Genomic DNA, 23,670 nt, shown 5'->3' on the forward strand with positions numbered 1-23,670 from the left:
TCTTGTACACTCTCATGAAGAGTTTAGCTCTGGGGTAGCCCTGGCACAGCTCTGGTCATCCGAGCTATGTGCCCCCTTGTTGGAAAAATCAAATAAATAGATACTAAGTACTTAAAAAATCAGAAAAAAACAAAACGAGTCCAAAACTAGGTACCTAGTATTGAAACAGGTACCTAGTTTTACACCAGAAACACCAAAAACGAAAAAAGACTCGCTTTGGCAAAATGAATCAGCAGACCTGCCACTCATCCCGATTTAGTCGGGATATCCCGATTTAGTCGGGATATCCCGATTTAGTCGGGATATCCCGATTTTTTGCCCCAAATCTCAATCCTCCCGATTTTCCCGATTTCGATCGCGTGTATCCCGATTTTTTGTCCCAGTCTGCTGTTGTGCCGGATCTTTCTAAAAACTTGCTCTGCCTTCTCCTTTATCGCGGGAAGCACCCGTCGAACTTTTTGTCAGTAGGAGCTCGGAGCACTATTTCCAGAAATATCGATGCCGCATTTAGTACTATTTAGTAGTTGACTCGCCCCAAGTTCTGTGTGATCTTTGCCCGCACCCAGAATTCTCCGATGATAGCCTGGTAACTGTTACAATTTGGGACCTTTAATAATCGATATTATTCGTAGTTCCGCTGTTACTTTCAAAACAAGCCTTGTCCGAGGTCTGGTAACTGCGCGTTCACATCAAACACTCGGACGAGCGACAGTCTTTCTAACCCTTACACAACTACATGTAACTGCGGTGACAAGACTAACATACGGCCGTTGTCGTTGCTTTAGTCTGAACACATGAGGGATAAGAGATATGTTGGTATATTTGGTCGGTCGGCCGGCGTCGTTATCCTAGAAGTAGAACGACTGTCGCTCATCCGAGTGTTTTGTGTGAACGTGCAGTTAGTCGGACCCGTTAGTAAATAAATTGTTTCAATCGCGCATTCGCGTCACGTGACATATCATCGCGTGTGAGTTCTGCACGTCGGGGACCGTCCGTTGACGGGGTCAACTTAAGTTCATGTATTTCGGGACTTATTGGTAGGGGGGGGGGGGTATAGACCCTTGGACTAGGAGTGCTTGACGCGATGCTTCAGGATTAAAAAAAAATAATGATAACTCGCACGTACGCATGCACACGCACACACACACACACACACACACACACACACAAACACGCACGCAAACAAACAAAGACACACAGAGGGCATATAGACCAAGGAATTTATGGACACCCCTGGAAAAATTTTAAGTCGGCTTTGGAGTCACCTTGGTGATTTGCTGTTGATCCCGATTTTTTTCACCAAATCCCGATTTTTTCTCCCTGAGGTCCCGATTTTGAGGTTTCATAGAGTGGCAGGTCTGAACCAGAGACCTATTCCTTAGACCCTTTTAATGAAATGGCGTGTGCCGCGCCTATAATTTTATACTGCAAAATTTTCATCCTTTTTTCATCAGAGCCTGCTGGCAACCCTGAAAACAAAATGTGCATCTTTTGCTGATGGCCATTTGTGTTGTCAATTTGCATTTGGGTCACACAAAACTCTTGTGGCAAAAATGGTCTCAAACTGACTTGAAAATAAGTAGGAGATATTTTAGTAACTTTTTAACTAATAAAAATGTCACCACAATTCAATTGTTTTATGATCAGGAAGCTAATGGCTTTCAAATGAAAGTATTTCAAAGCATGCAAGAGAACTTTGGGTTTTTAACTGAACTTCCTACTGGGATATCCGCTTTTTTGTCCAGAATGTTGTCTTTGTGGGTCTCAGATAGGAAGGAAACTTATGATAGATCGTAGCCTATGGTGCAAGAGACTGTTTTTGTTTTGTGTCTGTAGAAAGAGGGAAGAGAACTCACAATTTTTGGCTGTACTTCCCTGTGGGAAAGATTAACCTTTGTGTCTACTGCGTGACATTTTTCTTTGCTTTTCTTGTTTTTGGCGAGGCATATCAGGAAAGATGTATTGTATTCTTTGTTTCTGTCATTCCAGCTCTGCTTTCTATGAAAGAAGCATGTGTTAGAAGGGGCTATTTTTCTGTATGTTTTGCTTTTTGCCTGTTTTAAATGGCCATTATTACTCTATATTTACGCAAACAACCAAAATTTTATCGAAGACACCCTTTTCTCTGAATTTCTTTTCTTTTCTCTTTTTTTTTTTGGTTAGCCACCTGCCACATCGGCAGTCCGTTCTTTGAAGACGACTGTCCCACTTCCTGCAGCCACTCAGCACAATCCCAGGACGTTTCACAACTCCCAGTTCCATATGGCGCACCCGCCACCCCAGCCTGCACGGCCTCAAGTACCACCGGCTGCTTCTCCCTCTGCCTCGTTTTCTTTCGCCCAAAGTTTTCAACGCAGCCCCCTCATTGACCTTAGTCAACCGCCTCCAGCGTCCACCAGACAGAACAACACCCATATCAACATTCCCAACCCTCTTCCTGGCTTCCAGTTTAAACTCTGCTGCCAGACGTGCCTTCACCTGATGCGCGGTGGAGAGTGGAAATATGAGTACTCAGCAGTAAAACACGACTGTGGTCAGTTCTGGCTGGCTTTCCATGCTCCTGATCAGTACAATAACAACTTGTGGCTGAGAGTCCGAGAACGGCTCTCTCACCGAAACTTTCAAGGAAACTATATTCTTTGCCATAGTGCTTTTCATGGGGACATAAACTTGTGTACTAGGAAAGAGGGCTGCAGCTTTGCCCACAACAAACTGGAGCAGAAGATTTGGAAACTAGAACAGCAGGGTAAATTTGACATTGGAGCTTTTATCATGGCCAACCGCCAGGCCCAACCGGCTGCTCCAGGCTCCTCAGCCATGGCGAATCATGTGGAATTCTTGCTAGACAAGTTCGGCGGCTACTTCAGGTTTATCTGTAGGCACTGCTTTTTCTCCCCCAGACCGAGAATCAACAGTAAAGCTGCTGCTGGCAATTTCTGCACTGGCTCTGAGAGACATCCGTGGGAGCAATGCAAGATCATTGCCCACATGTTGGATATGACTTGCACACCCATTGACGAAAGGAAAATCCTCCATGACACTGCCTTCTATCTGCGTTGCCAAAATCTACACTTTTGTCAGCGCTGGGTGGTCAATCAGTGAGTGTTTCAAAGTTGTCCTAAGTGGCATGATTGTCCCAGTATTTGCCTTATTTTTCTGTCTGCTGTCATAAAACAACTTAAAGAACTTCTATAGCCTTTAAAGTAGGTCTTATGAAATTAAGGATGTTTAGAATTTCTATTCTTAATCTTTTAAAGAATAAACTGATGGTGCTATGTGTGGACTGTTGGAATAAAACTGACAGAGAGGCTCACTGAGAATGGTAGACTTGTTGGGAGACTGGTATATTGAGGTACCTTTGGTATATTGTAGAAGGATAGTGGTAGGTTTCGTTGGAGCCAAGGGTATTGAGGAACAGTCGGAATATTGCAGATAAAGAGTGGTGGTCTTCCTGAAAGACTTGCGTTATGATAATGCTGACAGAGAGTGATAGGCTTGGTTGGAGACTTACATATTGAGGAACAGTTGGGATGTTGTTGACAGAGACTTTCCAAGGTCTATTTGTACATTTTCTTTAAGGTTTGCTTTGGGCCACCTACTGAGTCAATTCATATTTATGGTCACTGGGCTGGGCGGATGTGCATGTATTTAGATGTCAGGAATGTGTTTTTGTTTATTCGTGAGTGTTTGTATGGTTGTGACGACATGTTGCTGCGTACAGACGAAATTGTCAAAGACCGCCACCCACCATTGAGGAGAAAACTGGTTGTCTTGTCGTGGCAAGTCTCTCTTTATAATGTAGAAAAAAATTGCAAAGGGGGTAGGGGAATGGTTATCTGTACAGATGACTGTGTTAAACTGGTAGCCATTAGAGCAGGTTTGATTGTATTTTACTGTTTGTGGTGCATGAGCCTGTGAAAATGTATTGTTAATTTCTTCTAATGGAGGGTCAGTAAGATACATCTCATCTCATCCTTAATGCTTGGTGTTTGTGTCTTGTTGCAGGTGCCGTTTTGCCCACAGTGAGGTGGAGAGGCTTGTGTGGATGGTGGAACGTGACACAAAGATCAGTCGGGATCTGCTAGTCAAACTGAGCATTGAGATCTTCCAGAGGAAGCATGGCATGGTGAGACTGAGGGACCATATGCTAGGAATTGTGATAAAACTGTTGAATACAGCCAAATCTATCCTAAGTACCCGTCTCTTGTCTTCTAAAATCAGAGTACGAACTGTCTACAAGTAGTGGGCAACTCATTTATAAAAATAGCGGGGTGCAGCATTTCAGTTATACCTGAGAAAAGAGTACCTTTGCCTTCTTGTGAGTATGGCACGTGTGTTAAAGCAATAAATCCATGAATGTCTCAATTCACCAAACTTTGTTCTTCTTGTGTTACAGTCCAAAGGCTCTGCTGCCGACAAGCAGGCTGGGAACGCAGCTGGTCCGACCCCCACCCAAAGTCACTCTGGAGCTGGCAGCACGAGCACATCCACCCCTGGGTATTACGCGGCAGCTGCTCCCGAACCATCTCCGGTACCCTCGGTCAACTTGTCCCAGTTGTGCCGCACCTGTTGGGGCACAGGACAGAGGTGTTGTGAGGATGCAGACAAAGACAGATGTGTCAAAGGCCACAGCAATTTTAAAGTAGGTTTCTATTGGTGTTTTATTTAATTATTTTTAAATGTTGGTGTTTTTAGTGTTTTAGTGCCCCCGTGACACAATTTAGGTCTTTTGGGAGGCAGACTTCCGACCATGCCTTTCAGGGTCAACCTGCTCTGAGATACAACATCCTATCAGAAAGAATAAAATACTCATTAAGAGTTTGTTCCCACTCAGGAATTGAATTTAAGTTTGGGTCTTCTGTGTGCAACAGCAAAGCGCCTTACTGCTGCACCAGACGCCGATTTTTCTATTGTCAGTGAAAAACTTTGTTTAGAGGGTATGCACAATTGAATGTTTTTCTCTGTTTTCTATGAGCAACTGGCACGGAAAACATTTCTTTATTTTTACCTCATGGAAACTCATTTTGTGCTCTAAGTGTGATTTTCAAACTCAAAGACTCAATGTATTTTCAGTCTGACATAACTTAGACAAATTCAGGGTTTGTATACCTTGGAAAAAGAAATCAATACAGAGAGTTAGTAATGCAAAATCAGTCTAATTGCTGGGATGAAATTCCATAAAAGCAAGGGACTTTTGCTTGAGCCTATATCAATAATGAAAATCTACCCTAAAAGTAGCTTTATTAAAAAAAGTCCACCAACTTGGCTGACAATATAGATTATTCGATAAGTGTCGGATATTTTAAAATTGACTTGCTATAATAAGCCGCCTGCTTTTTCTTGAATGTTCCCTCGTACTCAAGTATAAAATCAGAAAAATACTTAAGAACTGTTTAGCTCTCTGAAAACGAGTTTCTTGGAGACAGTAGTGCAATCAGGGGCTGGAGCTTCTCTCAATATCTGTAGCTTTTAGTGGAATAAATGGAAAAAAGTCAACTGCGATTTGACAATAGTATGCTTTTGCCCCCCCTCCCCCCTAAGAATGCTGAAGGTTTAATTTCTCAAGAAAGATCAGGCAATGTTCTTTTTGTATAGAGAAGAGCAGACCCTCTTTGCTTTGAATCAAACCCCAAACATGTGATTTTGAGTCTTGTAGTCTTGCCCTTGAGTTGCCCACCTCACTTGCATTAAGCCAGTGGTAACAGCTGTTGTTGTTTTGTGTGTACTCAGGTGAACAGCGTTTTTGTGGCTTTGCCGTCAGGCAAGGAGATTCGCAGTCTTCCGTCAGGTCGTTTAAATCCAAATATGAAATTGGTGCTGTGTGACTTTCGGGCAAATTGCAAGCGGCCAGTCTGTACACACCCTCATAATCAGGAGGAGTCGGACGTATGGACCTGGATGTTGAAAAATAATGGTAAAATTTGTTTTGTTGTCTCAAGTTTTAACGGTAGACCTTTTCTGAGTTTACACCACAGAACTTTTCAGGATTTCTGTCGCAGAACTTTTCCAGGATGAAAGGGCGGAACTTTTCCAAGATACAAGTATAGAGCTTTTGTAGATCTTTATCGCATGACTTTCACTTTGACAAGTAGAAAACTTTTTTTTCACAGATGCTGTCTTTGCCTTTAGTTTACTGCCTGCATTTTTTTTCTTCTTTGAGATTTTCCAATAAGAACATTTTACATGGTTTGTATTCTCTTTTTGGGGGGCATCAAATGTCAAGATGTAGGACCTGTACAAATCGGGATCTGCGGTAGGATGTGTGTGAGTGTCTGTCTGTCTGGTGAAGTCTTTCCAAACAAGGTTTGCCAGGTAGAGGTCCTAAGTTGAGTCATAGTGTGCTTTAGAACAGTGATCCATGTGAAATCCTGATATTGAAGTGGAGCGGGGTGAAAAACTCAACATGTTCAGCCTATAGTGGGCGCTAGAGGTCTGTCACTGTGAATTGTTTACAGGTGCCTTTTAGCATATTTGTGGAATACGGTTGGTTGCAGGGCATCTTGGGTTGGTCCTACATTTCTAGTATTGGTCAATTGTGGTTGTTTAAGTTGTTACAGTATGAGTTGGCTGGATATAGAAATAATGCATTCACTGTGTATGCCAGACTAGAATGTTTATCTGTGTCTGAATTTGTGTGTAATATGTACCAATATAAATGTGAGTGAATGCCTATTATGTATCAGTTGGTGGTTTGCAGATGCTCTGGTGTGATTTGTTCCTCCTTTCCTATTAAACATGTCATCGTTATCTCTTTATCTCTCCTTCTTTTCTTTGTATGTTACTCTCTAGTAACACTTCTAATCTTCAGCACTTATATGGTGTAATTATGTTGCAAATGCCGGAAAACTCTTGCTTAAACTTAATTTTATCTAGAGCCACCCATTGTCGAAGAGAAAAAATTGATTGTAATGCATTATACAGGTAGCTGCCTGACACAGTGTCAATGTAATGTAAATAAAATATGCAAATGAGGAAATGGAAAGTGGCTGTTTATACAGGTGTTTGTCTTGCTCAGGTGGTCGTTGCAGCAGGTTCAACTGTATTTTGTGTGTTCTGTATATCAACTGCTGAGAATGCTATTTTGAAAATTGCCGTATGATGGAGTCTTACACTGGGCAGTTGGTATGTACCAATGTAAATATTTATTTCCTTTTTATTTATAGTCAGGCAGCTGCAAGAGGTCTGCAAGAGAATCAAGGATCATCAGAAGTCCAAGACGCGCAAGATCACAGTAGGAGAGTCTGTAGTGAGCATGGGAAGTGGACCGAAGTTCCCCAGCTCTCGACCAAATGAGGCCAAGACGTTGAACCAGATTGTGGCCCCGGGTGACTTGTTCATCAATGAGCATTACTGCCACTACTGTGGCACCAGCTTCAACAGCCTGCGGCAGTGGGACGACCACTGCATGACGGAGAAACATATCAACAATGTCAACTCTGACAAGGAGCACCAGTGGAACTACCGCCAACCGCCTTGGGGGCAAGGCAACAGTCTGGCCCTCTGTGCCCAGTAAGTATTGACCATTTTCCTGGTTTGGTAGCTGTGTGTGTGTGTGTCTGTGTGTGTGCAGCTTCCTGGTTTGATACCTGTATATGGGTAATTTCATGTTTTGATACTTATGTAGTACAATATGACAATTCGTGTCGTTACTGATATGTACAGGACAAGTCAGTGTTTGAGCGCTTAATTAGCTGCTTGCATTGTGTGCTTGCCAGGAAGGGGAGCTGGGAGAATGTTATTGACTGGTACCAATAAAAATAGTCCATGCATTATGTCAATAATAAAGATAAAGAGCAAAATTTTAACAATTTCTGTCCTTGGCAGGCATCTGTATGACAAGTCCTGTCGCTACTCGTATGTGCCAGACATGTACAACCTGTGCAAGTACGCGCACAGCCAGATGGAGCTAGATGAGTGGCGCGAGCGTCATGAGTGGCGCCAGATGAAGCGCACGGTAGCCAAGGAGCGACACATGTTCTCCTACACCGAGGCCCTGCTGGAGGAGTACTACAAGAAGGACAGCAGTGTCAGTGTGGTGGGTACTGGGGGAGGTGGGATTAGAAAGAGAAGGGAGGGGAAGGGCGGGTGCCGTATGATTTGTCGGGAGGAGGGCAGTGACACCAGATGAAGCGACACATGTTCTTCCTACACTGAAGCCCTGCTGGAGGATAACTACAAGGACAGCAGTGTGCGAGCATGTAGTGGGTACTGGGGGGGCGCAGTAGGGTTTGTAAGAACGAAGGGAGAGGGGAGGTGGTGCAAGCGTCACATAGGTGCCAGATGAAGCGACACATGTTCTTGTATACTGAGGCCCAAGTGGAGGTCTACAAAGGTTTTCAGTGTGGTTGGCGGTTGGGAATAGGGAGAGAAGTAGAGGTGCAGAGGAGGGAAGGAAGGGGGGTGGGGGGCATTTCGGCGGTGTCTGCGTGTTGGGTACGAGGGATTTGGGCAACAAGCATCGCGAGTAGTAACAGATAGAGCATGTTGTGTTCTCCTACACATAGGCCCTCATAGAGGAGAACTGCAAGAAGGGCAACGGTGTTGTCAATGTGGTGGATATATGTTTGAAAGGAGGAGGAGGGTAGGAAGAAGAGGAAAGAAGGAGAGGTGAGTGTTGGAAGCTATGTAATGACGTCATTTTGATGAGGGAAGGGGTGTTGGGGAGCAGTGGTGTTAGTGTCAGTGGTGTTAGTGTCAGTGCTACAGACAGGAGGGGGGTTGGGGGTTGGGATACATACTGCATCACTACAATATGTCATTGCAGCCCACATTTCTCTATGTATGTTGATATATGAAAAATATTTTATTGTTTGATTTTTCTTTTATTTCCTATGTTGGGCGTCCCAGATTTCTGACTATGTTCGTGGTGTGGACGTGCAATGCCAAGAGGAGCAAGTGCTTTACAAGAGTGAGAAAAATGCCACCTTCACATGGCTTTTTGAAGTGCAAGTAGAGGTCAGTACTGGTCAAGAGTCCCTGCAAACCCGCCCTGACTTTTAGGGCTCTCATGGCCTAGAGGTTAAGGTGTTGGCCTCTCATTCAAAGGTTCCGGGTTCGACAGAAAAATTTTCTTCTTACTATCGTCATTTTCCTCTACTTCTTTTGTATGTTTGTCATACTCTTGTGTCCTGCCATTTCCGGGGTGCCTTGAAAGTTGAAACAGACTTTGTGCTGTTGAAGCTAGAGAGGTGAGCAGAGTAAGCCCGATTCCCTGTATAGACTTTTCTGTTGACATTCACCCCTTGGCGCTCATATGACCTTATGCAGTTGCGAGCGCAGTAAAACCTCTACTTCCAAAAAACGAAAAATTCAGCACTTATCTTACCTTATTGTGTTGCAAGTGCTGTAAAACTCTTACTAAAACTAAACTTTTCTCTGTATGTGTTTTGTCCAGCTCTCTTGTCAGTCTGTGGGATGGGGGTCTGATGTAACAAAAACTGGATAGACCCCCTGGACCCTTACAAAGTGGAGCCAGCCTTTTTTTAAAGTGTGTCTAGTAAGGTAGACCTGCATGTTTGCCGACAATCGTCTGAAATCTGACAATCGCGAACCGGCCGATGCTATCGCTAAGCCCGCCTCAGTCAATGTGCGTAGTGCGAGGCCTGGCCAACTGCCAGCGACCCCTTTTTCTCCCGTCGGCTTCGTCGGCACTTTCGTTTTTCGTGCCGACCGCCGACGTACGCACCGCCGACTGCCGACGTCGGCGTTTCCGACATAATTGTCGGAACCTAAGTAGAAATGCGAACACGAAAAAGGACGACAACCTAAATTATCTACTTTCAGTTTCGTGCTCGAGCGGCCATTTTGAATTTCGTTTGTTGACTAATTCAATTGTTCAGATCGTGTGGATTCATTCAAGTCCGACTCTCTAGTTCTAATAGAATCTAGATCTAGATCTAGATTTATATAGATCATTATAGACCTCAATGGAGGATTCATATTCCAATTCTATTGTGTCAAACCCTATCATAGGTTGTGCTGTAATATTAATATTGGTAAAAATAAGCATTTCATCAGGTGCGTGAATTATTTATTTATTTAGAATCTAGACTCAGCTGAGTCCCTCTATTCGGAATCGAATCGGATTTCTAGTTCAAGGCCTATTCCTATTCACTTGTTCTACAAGATGTTGATCTAGATTCTAGATTTAGTTCTATCTAGATTTATTTAGATAACTAGATCTAGATCTAGATCTGTATGGAGTATTCATATTCCAATTCTATTGTGTTATTGTATCAAACCCAAAAGCAATGTAGATGTAAGCCTTGTTTGTTTTGGAGTGTGGTTTTTTAATTTTAATTTTTTTTTTTCATTTAGGACTTGTTTTGGCCTTTTTACATGAGGCCCGTTGCAGGTTCTTTTTGGGGGTAGGGTTAAGGTTAGGTCTCTTCTTTATTGTGTTTGTTGGGGTGGTCGCTCGTTACTCGGATAGTCCTTCCTTATGACACCCACAAAGGCTTTGGGGGGGGGGGGGTGGTTGCGCGAAATTTTCAGACAGTCTGGTTGAGGCTCACATGCAGGTCTAAGTAGGGCGGTAACGCAGACAAAAATGAACAGAAAAATTATGTAAATAAAACTGGTTGTTAGGGACAGTGTTGGATAGTGCCTTTTTCTCTCACAACTGCTATTTTTATGTGATCATCCCCTGCCAAAGATGTAATGATTGACCATCCTTGTGATAGTTTAGGTGAAAATCAACTGCTTAGTGCAAGACTCCGTTGTACACCATTTTGAAAAGTGACATATGACAGTCTTTCACTTGAACAGTCAAAATGTAGAAACCCACCCCCCCTGGGCGGTGCTACTGACTGAAGTGTCTTTAGGCCATTCCCAAATGGGGGGACTTTAACATCTCGAGTTCTTATGTTCAGTAGAATTGCAATTGTAAATGGGCTGATTCATCAATGCCATGCTCATAACTGTGCCGAAACTGCAACAGGGAACTGCTGCTCTTTCTTTCCTAATCCTTACTGTTGTCATTTACCTCTACTTCTTTTGTATGCATGTCACACTCTTGTGACCGGCTATTTCCAGGGTGCCATGAAAGTCGAAACAGACTTTGTGCTGTTGAAGCTAGAGAGGTGAGCAGAGTAAGTCTGATTCCCTGTAAGGACTTCTCTGTTGACATCCACCCCATGGCGCTCCTATGACCTTATGCAGTTGTGAGCGCCGTAAAAACCTATACTAAAACTAAAACAAAAAGTAGGTGAACTTTTGTTTTGTGTGTGGGCGGTTGGCAGGTGCTCTGGTGTGGTTTGCTCTTCATTCTTATCAAACATCTTTTGTCCTTATCTTTCCCCCTTCATTTTTGTGTTTGTTACTCTCTTGTAACACCTCTAATCTTCGGCATGGATATGACCTAACTGTGTTGCAAGTGCCGTAAAATGTTTACTTAAACAAAACAAACTTTTTGTGTTATGGGATGAATTTTCTTCCTGGTAAGTCAGAAAAAGTATTTTTGCATCTTTTGGGTCCAGGATGAGAAAGAACTGGAGCGAGTGGCCCTGCTCTACAACAAAGACCGCCTTCATTTTGTCCTCAAGTGCCCAGACGGCTCTCATCACCAGGTGGCTGGGGGAGATTTGTTCCTGGAGGTGCGCGGGGGAGCAGCTGTCTACAAGATTGAAGTAAGTGGTCTTTGAAGGACAGAGCCATCCGATTCCTGTGACATAATGGTTAGGCTCTTCGTCACTGCACATAGAAGATGTGTTTGATTCCTACCTGGGAAAGTTATTTTATTGAGTATCTCCACTTCCTCAGCAGCCAGTATAGAAAATAATCTAAGATGGGGGGAATAAAACATTTACAATCTTTGGTGAAGTCTTTATACAGTGTGAAAATACAAGTCTATGTATAGTTTTTCTTGTTTTTGCGTGTGTGATGGTATTTTCATGTATCCCATTTCCATTTTTATGAATACTGTAGAGTTGGAGCAAGCGGACAGTGGGTTCGTTACTTGCGGACTCAGAGCGAGCGGGTAACGGACGGCCATGAGAGCGTACTGCGAACCTCAAGACAGTTTGTTTTTTGCTTCCGCTCCACAATTTGACTCTCTCAGCGAGCGGTCTGTGAACTTCAAGCATCAAATCAGTTTTTTGGGTCCGCTCCACAATTTTATTCACCGAGCGGGCGGGTGAACAGACGAACTCTAGCAGACAGCATACTCGATGCGAGGTTAAGCCCATCGTGTATTGTTTGTTACTTGGATTTACTTGGATCCAGAGCTAGAATCATAGCAGGCGGTACATGTCCATGTACCATTCATTTTTTCGTATTTCTTTCTGTTCCAGTAGTGTCTTTAGGCCATTCCCAAAGGGGGGACATTTCTCCTTCTTATGCACAGTAGAATAATTGTAAATGGGCTGATTCAACAATGCCATGCTCATCACTGTGCCTGTACTACGACAGGGAACTGTAGCTTTTTCTTTCCTAATCCTTACTATCATCATTTTCCTCTACTTCTTTTGTACGTTTGTCACACTCTTGTGACCTGCTATTTCTGGGTTGCCTTGAAAGTTGAAACAGACTTTGTGCTGTTGAAGCTAGAGAGATGAGCAGAGTAAGCCCGATTCCCTATAAAGACTTCTCTGTTGACATGCACCCCTTGGCGCTCATATGACCTTATGCAGTTGCGAGCGCCATGGAATCTCTACTGTAACTAACTAAACTTTCTGTTTCAGGTACATTTCACAGCTGGCATGTTTGGATCCTTCAGTCAGTGGGTTGTCTTTGACTTTGGGCAACGACCTGTTTTGGTCAGAAAGTTGGCAGTGGAGATTGGAGATCAACTGCAGCATGAGAAGGTATGTGGTGTGTGGTCCTATTTACACTTGGTATTCAGTGTTTCTAACTGTAATGACACTTGTGTAGTTGTGAGTATTTATTTGTGAATTTGAAGTGGTGTACATTTGTAAGGAAGTGTTTTTTAATTACTTGCATCTATGAGACAGTGTGCACGTTTCTCTTTGCGTACGTTTCTAGTTGTGTCCATTACTGTGGGAGGGTGTTTCACTGTGCTGAATTGAGATTACTAATATTATCACTTTTTTGAGTAGCGTATATTTGTCTTGGTGTATGCGTTTTTAAAGTTATGTAATATGTTTGAGAGTGCAAACTTATCAACATGCTGAAATGACATCTGTAACAATATAAATTATGATGTAATATTTTTTGTACTCACTCCACACAGTTTGAATTCTTACTGCAGTTTATGGAGAAAAATTTGTCTGTCCGTCTCTTTAGGTGAAAGAGCTGAGGGAAAATTTGTCAGCTGACCGGTGGACCAGCCAGAACCGTGAGATTGTGCGTGCGCCCAAGAGGGAAGAAGACAAGCTGACGTTGGAGCTGCTGCTCAAGTACAAGGAGCCGGCCCACTCGGAAGCCGTGGTCACACTGAACAGCATGACGGATCTCAACCAGCACAACTACATACACAAGATGCACAAACTTCTGGAACTGGAGGAGATCACACGTCATGGCATGATCGCCAGGTATCTGTTTCGTTTAGCTCCCCCCCCCCCGCGCTCTTTTTTTAATGATAATTTTTTGTTGGTCATGTGTGTTCATTGTAAGGTACGGAAAGATTACTTACCCTCCAGCTGCAGTTTTGCTTGGCTTTGGTTCCCCCCCACCCCCACCCACCTGTACACCCAGAATAACTTGCTGGCTAGTTACACTTTTGCTTGGATGTTCTTTTTCTTTTTTTCAGTTGTTTTTTGTTGTTTTTTTTTCCTTTTCTATTCCATATTTTAGTTGTTTTTTTTTTGTTTTTTTAAATAGCATTTGTATAGCGCATATTCCCCGCTCAACAGCAGGCTCTATGCGCTTTACACTATATTATTACCCCAGCAGACCATAGAACATTCCGAAACATTCTCAGCTTCCCGGGAAGCATACAGTGCAAGCAGCTGATTAAGCGCTCAAACACTAACAAACTGACAAGATCTTTCGCTGTCTATAGCCGGGTACCCATTCCCACCTGGGTGAAGTGAGGAAAATTCGTGTAAAGTGCCTTTCCCAAGGACACAACGTCGGGTCCCTGACGGGATTCGAACCCACGACCTTACGGTTGCGAGTCCGAGAGCCTAACCACTAGGCCACCAACGCCACAATGTCAACTTCTTTTTGAGGTACACAAAAATTTATTGTACTTGGAGATCTGAACAGGTGGATGACAGGAGAAGACCAGGATAATATATTTTTGAGAGCATCTAAGCAGAGAAATGATTGGTGAACCTTGATCATCAATGTCTGTTTCAAATCTCACCTTTGAAGAAGTCTTGGATTCTTTTTAAAAAAATTCTCAGTTGTTAAGGGGAGACGTACACTACCGGAAAAATTTTCTAAACGAATGATTTTTATTCACTTTCATGTAATTGTGCAAGAAGTTCATAGGTAATTAGGATGTACTGAGGGTGAATGTGTTGAATTTTTCTGAAAAATGGGTCTCTGTGGTGGCCATCTTGGATTTTCAAACCAGTTTCTAAGTGCAGAAGAATTTCATAGTAAATATTGAATTATCAGCCTGAAATTTGGCACACAAGTGCATACCTGTATGAACTGGGGATCTGTGTGAGGATTTTGACCTATCTTTAAAACAAAAAAAATGGAGCCAAAGTCATTGGACCCCCAAGAGTCCGATGACGAAATTTTGGTATACCTTTTACAAAAAATTGGAATATTTCCACAGGTTACCAATATTTCCCAATTCCCTCACATAGATCCCCAGAATAGATCTTTAAGCGCCTGTACACCAAATTTGAAGCTTTTAGCTTCTGTAGTTTTCCAAAACTCCTTGCACCAAGGGGATCACATATATGCCAAAAAGTAGATTTTGAGAAAAACAGAAAAAACAGGGGTTTTAAAAAGGATTACGCCTTTTAGGTCAATTAGAGTGTTTTTTCAACAGTTTCTTCATTGTGACCCAATAGAACAGATGTCAAAGGATGTTTTTCTGCAAAATATGAAAGTTGGATAGTTTGAAAAATTTTATCGATATTGCTTGGGATCGCCGACCCGGGTCTTCCCTTAAGGGGATGAGCGACCCTTGATTTTTCAGATTTTGGGTCAGGCTATGCAAATTTTGTGTTGGCTGATTTTTTTAAATCAACCAGTTTTTTTAAAGTCTTAGAATAGCATGAATACAATTGAGAAAGTCTTTACTCCTCATAAATTGCCTTTGAAAACATGAGGATGGGTTAATATAGTGAATTTTTACTATAATTGTCGTCTTTCGCAAAATGTAATTTTTTTGCACTTTTTTTCCTACTCCTTCCTTATTTTTCATCTTTTTGACATGAAACTTTCAGGAAACATGGATGGAAAGGCTGCCATCAATGTAACAGAGAGATATTTGCGAAAACAATAACACTTTGCCATTGGCAAGCGATAATGCAACCTAAATTTAGAGGGAAAAAAATTATACTTTGGGAAAATTCTCATTTTTCTTTTGCACTTATTGAAAAAAACTTGCTGTTACTCTGACAAGGTCTGGTTCAGGTATACTCTCACCAAATTTGGTCTAATTTGGTCTGTAAATAAGAAAGCCTTAGGGATTTGAAATTCATTGTTTGTTTTCAAGATGGCGGATGTTTCCATGGCAACCGCTGTTGCTATTCCAAAATAAAATGGCACATCAAGAGATTTTACTATGCCTAACTTATGTGTGTACCTAGATTTGATCTTGAGCAACAAACATACAAAATGGTCCTCAGGGGTAGCTCCTCCCGTTAAATAATATTGTCTTTCCCAGTATTTCCCAACTCCTGATTAAATGTCTTATGCATCTTATTGCTTTTTTTTGGGTTAATTTTTCTGTTTATTCTTCTATTTTTGGGCACTTGTTATCATCAGGGATGATAGGCAGTGTCTACACATTTTTTGTAGTCCAGGAATTTGTTATTTGTGCTGCTGCCTTACAGTCAGTCCTTCATTTCTGTTTGTTGTCTATGTGATATCGTTGGTCTTGTGGTTAGGTTGTTGGGCTTGCAACTGAAATGTTATGTATTGGAATCCTGTCAGGAGCATGGTGTTGTGTCCATGGGAAAGGCACCTTGTACTGATTTCCCTCACTTCACCCAGATGGGAATGGGTACTCTGCTATAGACAGCGTAAGGTCTTGGGTCTTGTCTGCCAGTGTTTAAGTGTTTAATTGGCTGCTTGCACTGTATGCTTCCCAGGAAGCTATGTTTCTGAGTGTTCTTGGGTTTGCTGGGGTAATACTATAGCTTGTAAAGTGCATGGAGCTTGGTGTTGAGTGGGGGTTTACGCCATACAGATGCTACCTTATTATATTTATCTTGGGTTTTAATTTTTAAAATATCCATAATTGTGTCAATGTCCTTCTCTTTTAATCCCCCCCCCCACTTTAAAAAAAATCTTCTTTCCTGCCAGTTACAACCTGATCACCAATGTTGTATGTACTCAAACCTTTGACGAGCCGGGCATCTTCCTCATTGCCCAAAATGGCGACCTCTTCATGAAAGTGAAGCTCTCAGAGTACCTGACGGAAGACACACTGGCGGGCAAGCTGGTGCTGTCCAGCGTCAGCTCAGTGCTGTTTGCCCCGTCAAACTCACACTCACAGCTGGTGAGTCCTGGCCACTGACCACTCTCTAGGTTCAGGTGGTTTTTAAATTTTGTATCCATTCCTTAGACATCTGATGTTGATCGTAGAAAGTTATCGTATACCAAACAAAACTGATAATTTCTTAATAGTGTGGGCATTTGCCTCCTTTCCCTTCTCTCCCCCTCTCTCTCTCTCTCTCTCTCTCTCTCTCTCTCTCTCCCTCCCTCCCTCCCTCCCTCCTCATGGTTTACAATGACCCACTTCAATGTATCATCCTAGTTCTTTGCTATAGTGGCTTGATAGCTCTGGCTTTGAAGAAGTGTAGCTGTGTATAGCAAAGCGCTAAACTCATGCTAAAGCAAAAATAGAATCGTTCTGACTAAATTTTTCTCTCCTTTTGTCCTGTCCCTTGTCCTGCCCCTTGCCCTGTCTGGAACCACTACCACCTGCCCTACCCTGTCCCCAAGGTGTATGAGGCAGTTGTTATGAAAGACTCTGACTACAACTATGACGGCCGGGGAAAGGATTATATCTATGTGGTGGTCTCGGGTGCTATGGCCAAACAGCTGGGGCTCTCTCACAGCCAGCAGGTGGAGATTGAGCTGCAGTTCCAGATGGACCGCAAGTTCTTCTGCCGGATGCACTATGCCATTGATTGTTTGACCAGCACAGATGTCGTCTTCCCGGATGTTATGAAGTTCAAACCCAACACTGACCAAGTCACCTCCATGAAAGTGAAGTAAGTAGGAAAAGAAGGTTGAGGTTCATAAAGCTTGTGTTAATCATGAATAATAGCACAGGTCATCTGTTTAGCTCATATTTCTTTTTATGGCTTTAGGCATAGTACTGGATCATGAAATTAAACAGCACAGTTGAACACTATTACTAATATTTGTCAGTTGCAAGTTGCCAGGTTTTAGAAAAAGAACTTGTACAAGTATGTTGGATGAAATATGTAGACCCACTGTATAGTAGGACGTGCATTTCCTCATATAACTGAATAGAATAGAAACTATGATCATCTTTGCTCAGATGACCATCTGTGGTGTTTGCTCTTTCTTTCCTATCAAACATCTCTCGTCTTTGTCTCTTTTTCTTTTTTGTCTTGTAATACCTTTAATCTTCGGCACATATTTGACCTTATTGTGTTCCAAGTGCCGTAGAACTCTTACTAAAACAAAACAAATCATTTCAGTGGTGATACCAGTAATTTGCTCAAGTTTCTTAAGATTCATGTCATTGAAAGGATAGTAAGGTTTGATAAGATTTCTATACTTGATATGTTGGTAAGATTTCTATAGTTGGTAAGAGCTGTGCTGTTGTTGAGATATCTATAGTTTGTGAGAACTGTGTACTTGGGAATATATTTGTGGCTGGTAAGAGATATGACTAAGTTATTATAGTCGGTAAGAACTGTGCGATTGGTTAGATTTTCATAATTGTTAAGAACTGTTTGCTTGAGAAAGATTTGTGGTGAGCTTTCTGATTTTTGGAAAGGTGACTTAGCCACAGGGAGGAACAACCATTTTTTGTATGTCCTCCAGGTCTGATGTCCTGAACGAGGACCAAATGACGGCCGTAAGACACATCGTGCTGGCCCCAGAGGGCCACAATCCCCCCTTCATCATGTACGGCCCGTTCGGCACAGGAAAGACAGAGACACTGGCACAGGCCACCATGGCTGTGCTCAAGCACAAGCCAGACTCGCACATCCTGATCTGTACACAGAGCAACAGGTAATAATGGAGGTGGGGGTGGTGTTCGGAGGCCCAAATCTGCAGGGGGCACATGATTTTATTCCATATTATATTTTAGGTCAATCATCAACATTGAGAATGCAGGTTTAGACTTTTTGTGTAGGTAGTTGGGAGGTGCTCTGGTGTGGTTTGCTCCTTTTTTCTATTAAACACCTATCATCCTTATCTCCCCTCCTTCTTTTCTGTGTTTGTTACTCTCTTGTAGTGGTTGGTTGGCGGGTGCTCTGGTGTGGTTTGCTTCTTCTCTCCTATCGAACGTTTATCGTCCTTATCTCCCCTGCTTCTTTTTTATGTTTGTTACTCTCTTGTAGCACCTCTAATCTGGCGCTCATATGACCTTATGCAGTTGCGAGCGCCGTTAAACCTCTACTAAAAAAGAAAAAAAAGTTCTCCCCTTCTTCTTTTTTATGTTTGTTACTCTCTTGTAACTACTCTAATCTTCTGGCGCTCATATGACCTTATGCAGTTACGAGCGCCGTAAAACCTCTATTAGTGGGTGGTTGGCGGGTGCTCTGGTGTGGCTTGCTTTTTCTTTCCTATCAAACATCTATCGTCCTTATCTCCCCTCCTTCTTTTTTATGTTTATTACTCTCTTCTAACACCTCTAATCTTCTGATGCTCATATGACCGTATGCAGTTGCGAGGGCCGTAAAACCTCTACTAAAACAGAACAAACCTCTACTAAAAAAACAAACTCTCTTTTACCACCTAATCTTCGGCACTTATATGACCTTGTTGTGTTGCAAGTGCCATAAAATACTTACTAAAACTAAAAAAAGACTCTTTGTTCCCGACACCCCACTTAATTTTCTTAAATTTTCCTCGTTATGGAGACATTCTTTGCTAGAATTTGTTCATCACAATTGTGTGTTTTCTTGAGTTCTATTGTGTATGCATACTTTCAGACACACTCATTCACGTGCGCACACTCAATGCACACTTGCTTGGAGACCAGATTATTTATTCAGTGACTAACTGTCCATTAAGAACTTTGTAAAATGTAGAACTTCTTTTTTCATTGGACTGTTGTCAAGACATATGAACATGAACTCACTTAAACTTGACAAGCAATTGCTTGAAGAATGCATCTACGAGGGGGAGTCAAAAGTGATGCAAGTTCGTTTATAACTTAAAGAAAAAAGAATGCACTGGCAACTATCATACCTTAGATTGAAGGGGAACATCTGAGGATCAGATTCTCCATTTCATTCTCTAACGACTGTCCACCTTTTACCAAGTCCACATATGCCAGCTTCGTAATACTGATCAGGTTGGTCTTAGGGGTACAGCTGTCTTGATTTCTCCATCGTTTCCATAATGTTCACCTGTCAATAGTTCTTTCCAAGGACCAAAATAATGGAAGTCTGAAGGTGCCAAATCAGGAGAATAAACAGTGTGGAAAACTGAGTGATTGTCTCCCTTGTTCTGGTACCCGAATGCAGGCGGGCATTGTCATGGTGAAAAAACACTTTTTCCATGTTCAAATATGGTCTCACTCGTCGAATTCTCGCTTTCAGTTGTTTCAGTGTTTCAATGTAGGGTTTAGAATTGACAGTTTGTCCTCGTGGTAAAAAAAACATCTGTGAGAAGCACGCTGTGAATGCCCCAAAATACAATTGCCATGATTTTTCCGGCTGACTCCTCCGGACGATGCTTGTTTTACAAACATAATTGACTATTCTACCTCTGCTTCCGGTTCATTGCTGAAACATCTAACCCACCTATATACAGTGCCAAAATCTAGAGCTTGATCCTTGTAAACATTTTGAAGTCTCTTTTGGATGCTACTGGTGGATTCTCCTTCTAAAACAAGAAATTCAATCACAGCTCTTAACCTCTGACAGACCTAAGAGGGTAGCCATTTTGATGGGACGGCATTCGGGCCAAAATTAAAGAAACTTAAATTCTAACAGTTTGAGTTCATGAGTACATGAGCAAGTATTTGTGAGCTGAATTTAATTAAATTTGATGCAAAATTGTGCAAAATAACTAGCAACTTGCTTTACTTTTTGACTCCCCCTCGTATATTAAGTTACGCATGTCGTTATGCTTGTCATTGCGAAGAAAATCATTTACCTACGAAGTATGCCGGGTCAATTCAGTTTTGTCTTTTCTTTTCTTTATCGAGCAGGTTACTGGAATTTTAGCTTTTTCTGTACACATTCTAAATGTTGATGATGGACTCTGAATTTGTGAACTGTTTGGTTTTATATTTGTACAGTTTCACAGTCAGCCAAGGTCATTGAGTCAGATAACTTAGTATCATCCTGGGCTATGGTGTGGATGACTTTGGTTTGATTCCCCAATTGATCTATTGTTGAATTTGAGTTGTTTTGGGAGTTTTCAAAACTTTCCACTTGTTTGACTTGGGCATATCAGAAGTCAGAAGTCTTTCATCTGAAATATCTTTTCAATGCTGAAAGGGGTGTTAATTCTATCCAATACCCATTACACTCACAGAGACACATATGTGTCCCTGCCTGTCAATATCAGTCGTATGAAGGAAATTTCAAAATTTTAGTTAACATAATTTCCCAAAACTATCACCATTTCTGTACAATTTGGGAAAAGAATGAGGTAAACAAGACAATATTTGACGAAAATATGGAACTTTTTAAAGTATGCAAGGTGCTGAAACAGGAAAAGGAGAAAATGGGCTCCAAAGTTGAACCACATGTTTCCATAGCAACGGGAGTCTTAGAATTGAGATAGAGACTTGAAATTTAGCAGATTACCTGGCTATGACACTACAAGGTATCACACAGAAGTAGAAAACTATTCATTCCAGAAAAAAGCTTATGAACAAAACAACATTTTAACAAGAAGGGTCTTCACATTAAATGCAACAACGGGTTAGCATTGTAGGTACCAGAAACTAAATTTTCAAAGTAGCTGTGTATGTCAAATTTTTCTGTTCATGCGAAAGGCCTGTGTCTTCTGTGAATTTTGATACCATACTTTTACCTCTCAGTCAAAGTTTAAGAAAATGCAGCTGTTTTAATTTAATATATCACCATAACATAGAAATGGAGCCAATTTTTTTTTCATGACTGTGAGAACATTACAAATCAGTATTTTATTGCCTCAAACAGGATGATCTGTCGTTATTTCGATTTTTAAAAATGCACTGAGCGCTGTCCCGGCCGGCGAGCGAGCGGCTCTAACTGTAGTGTACTGGGTGCTCCAAGGAGTTTCCCGGAAGGATTGATGCAAAATAATTCCTAGCCGATGACTTACTTCTAATAGAAAAAGAACTGTTCTTCTATTCATACCTTTTTTGGTCAGTATTTTACATAATTCGTGTTAAAAATGATCTTTGAAAACTTGTACGCTTTTTTAAAGGCTTTCTATTTAAACGCCAAAGGCCAAAAATATACCACGGGAAGCCCAGTTCAAGACTCGAAAGAAGTTGTTTGCCAATGAAAAGACGGTATTTAATCATCACTTTTTCTTCAAAGCTTTTGAATGCATGGGTGTCAATTTTTGAACCGGCAAATCCCGCATTCCGACCGCGAGGGGCTTCGCTTTCCACGACGATTCTCTCGCTCCTTATACTCAGAAATACAAATTACACTATTGTAACGAAAAAAAAGGCTGAACTTTTACAAGGTGTACAGCATTTGATGTGTTATAGCGAAAGAGCAAAGAAAAAGTGATCTGAATTATTTAGATGTCACCGAAATCACGTGCTCGGAAGTCCGCGAGTCAGCTTACGTGTCGTGTTTACGCTTTCTTATTATACTTTTGCAATGGCACTATAAACTCACGAGCGCACTCATACATAATGCATACACAAATACACACAGGCACAAACACACACACAAACATACACACACACACACACACACACACACACACACACATGCATGCACATAGACACTTCAGTGACCTCTTGGTAAGGAGTCCACCTTGGGAGATCTAGAGAAAGATCAATCTTTAAAAAACCCACTAAAGCATAATAAAAACGAACTTCTAAAGTCAATTGAAGTGTAAATCTGAAAGATCAACAGCCCATAACTGAGCTAGCAGGGCACGCTTACACAGTCAGCTGTTTACGTAAACAAGCTTAAAGTGGGCTGGGAGTTACCGTTCTTACCCCGTTTAATGAATCAGAGCCCTCAGCCGTTCATAGTGACGCCAAGTTGTTTATATTTCAGACCATTCATGCTCGAAAAGGGGTCTAAATCTAAAAATAGGAACGATGAAGGCCATAGAAGCAATGTGGCAATGAGGTAATTGTTCTATAAATAATCTCACAGCTACACACCAGCAGGTCAAATGTTCGAAAGGGTTTGAGGTTCAAATTCCTTTTTATTGTCACCCAAGCTCACAACAAACCACACTCACACACCTAAAAAAAAATATCGAAATAAAATATTTATAGCCGATTATAGTTGTTTATTTTGCTCTTAAATGAAGCAGAAAACATTTAACTTTCAAAATATCAACAAACAAACAAAAATCATGGAAAGTCACTTTTTAGCCTTTCGAGCCTCGTAGCCCCAAATAGCACAATGTTTCTTACGACTGATTATGGCCGGGGGGGGGGGACAGATATAGACACAGACACTCACATGCGTGCTGACTCACACATATCACAGACACAAACTCGTGGGCGCGCACACGCACGCTCACACACACACACTCCCTCGCCAACACAATCATTTATTTCTTTAATTACCACCGGTTCTTCACAACTTTCATCTAGTGCTGCTGATCTGTACATCACCAAGCACTTCGCGACTTTCTTCAAGAAGAACGGGAACCTCAGGATGCTCCGACTGATGGCGGAGGAGCGCAGAAAGGAAACAGTTCCCGAAGTCGTGATAGACTTCTGCTGCCTCTCGAGAGAAGGCCGGTTTGTTATCCCAGCCAGGGATTTGATCACACAGTGTCAGCTGGTGCTGGTCACTGTGGAGAACTCCATGCAGCTCACCCGCCTACAGCTCTATGACTTTTTCTCACACATCTTCATTGATGAGGCTGGACAGGTAAGACACAATGGATAATCTTTTGTGTGATGCAGAAATTCTCTTTTGCTTGCTTTTTTTCTTTTGTGTTCAGACAGATATTTGTTTTTGTACTTTTGAGAAATGTTTCTTTTCCTTTACTTGGCTCTGTCTCCAGTTTTTACTGAACTTTGGTTGGAATACCCGGGCTGGGGCCCCATCCTCCTGAATAGCTTTCTTGTGCAGAAATAGGCTCCATAGTGGAAAGAATAATTCTTCATCTTCAAATGCCAGATTTGAAACTGATTGATGGTCATAGTTTACCTTTCATGTCTGTGCTGGGATGCTTCCAGAAAACCTAAGTAACCAGGTTTTTCCTCATCTCACCTGTTCATGT

The 23,670-nt window shown here is 41.9% G+C and overlaps 1 protein-coding gene across 5 annotated transcripts in view; it reads left to right on the forward strand.

Annotated features, from left to right (window-relative positions):
• The window catches only part of LOC101853767 (helicase with zinc finger domain 2), a 166,906-nt gene that overhangs the window by 70,836 nt on the left and 72,400 nt on the right, over window positions 1-23,670 (forward strand). For all 5 annotated transcript variants that reach the window (XM_005092802.3, XM_013079486.2, XM_035968354.1 and 2 more), the window contains 14 exons: window positions 2,164-3,098; window positions 4,006-4,126; window positions 4,397-4,642; window positions 5,731-5,914; window positions 7,164-7,509; window positions 7,825-8,035; window positions 8,848-8,955; window positions 11,478-11,627; window positions 12,681-12,803; window positions 13,243-13,490; window positions 16,393-16,588; window positions 17,035-17,306; window positions 18,112-18,303; window positions 23,033-23,315. In XM_005092802.3, coding sequence (XP_005092859.1) covers window positions 2,164-3,098; window positions 4,006-4,126; window positions 4,397-4,642; window positions 5,731-5,914; window positions 7,164-7,509; window positions 7,825-8,035; window positions 8,848-8,955; window positions 11,478-11,627; window positions 12,681-12,803; window positions 13,243-13,490; window positions 16,393-16,588; window positions 17,035-17,306; window positions 18,112-18,303; window positions 23,033-23,315 — 3,615 coding nt within the window. The remainder of the gene's footprint in view (window positions 1-2,163; window positions 3,099-4,005; window positions 4,127-4,396; window positions 4,643-5,730; window positions 5,915-7,163; window positions 7,510-7,824; window positions 8,036-8,847; window positions 8,956-11,477; window positions 11,628-12,680; window positions 12,804-13,242; window positions 13,491-16,392; window positions 16,589-17,034; window positions 17,307-18,111; window positions 18,304-23,032; window positions 23,316-23,670) is intronic.

This window comes from Aplysia californica, unplaced genomic scaffold (assembly GCF_000002075.1).
Source record: "Aplysia californica isolate F4 #8 unplaced genomic scaffold, AplCal3.0 scaffold00053, whole genome shotgun sequence".
NCBI lineage: Eukaryota > Metazoa > Mollusca > Gastropoda > Aplysiida > Aplysiidae > Aplysia > Aplysia californica.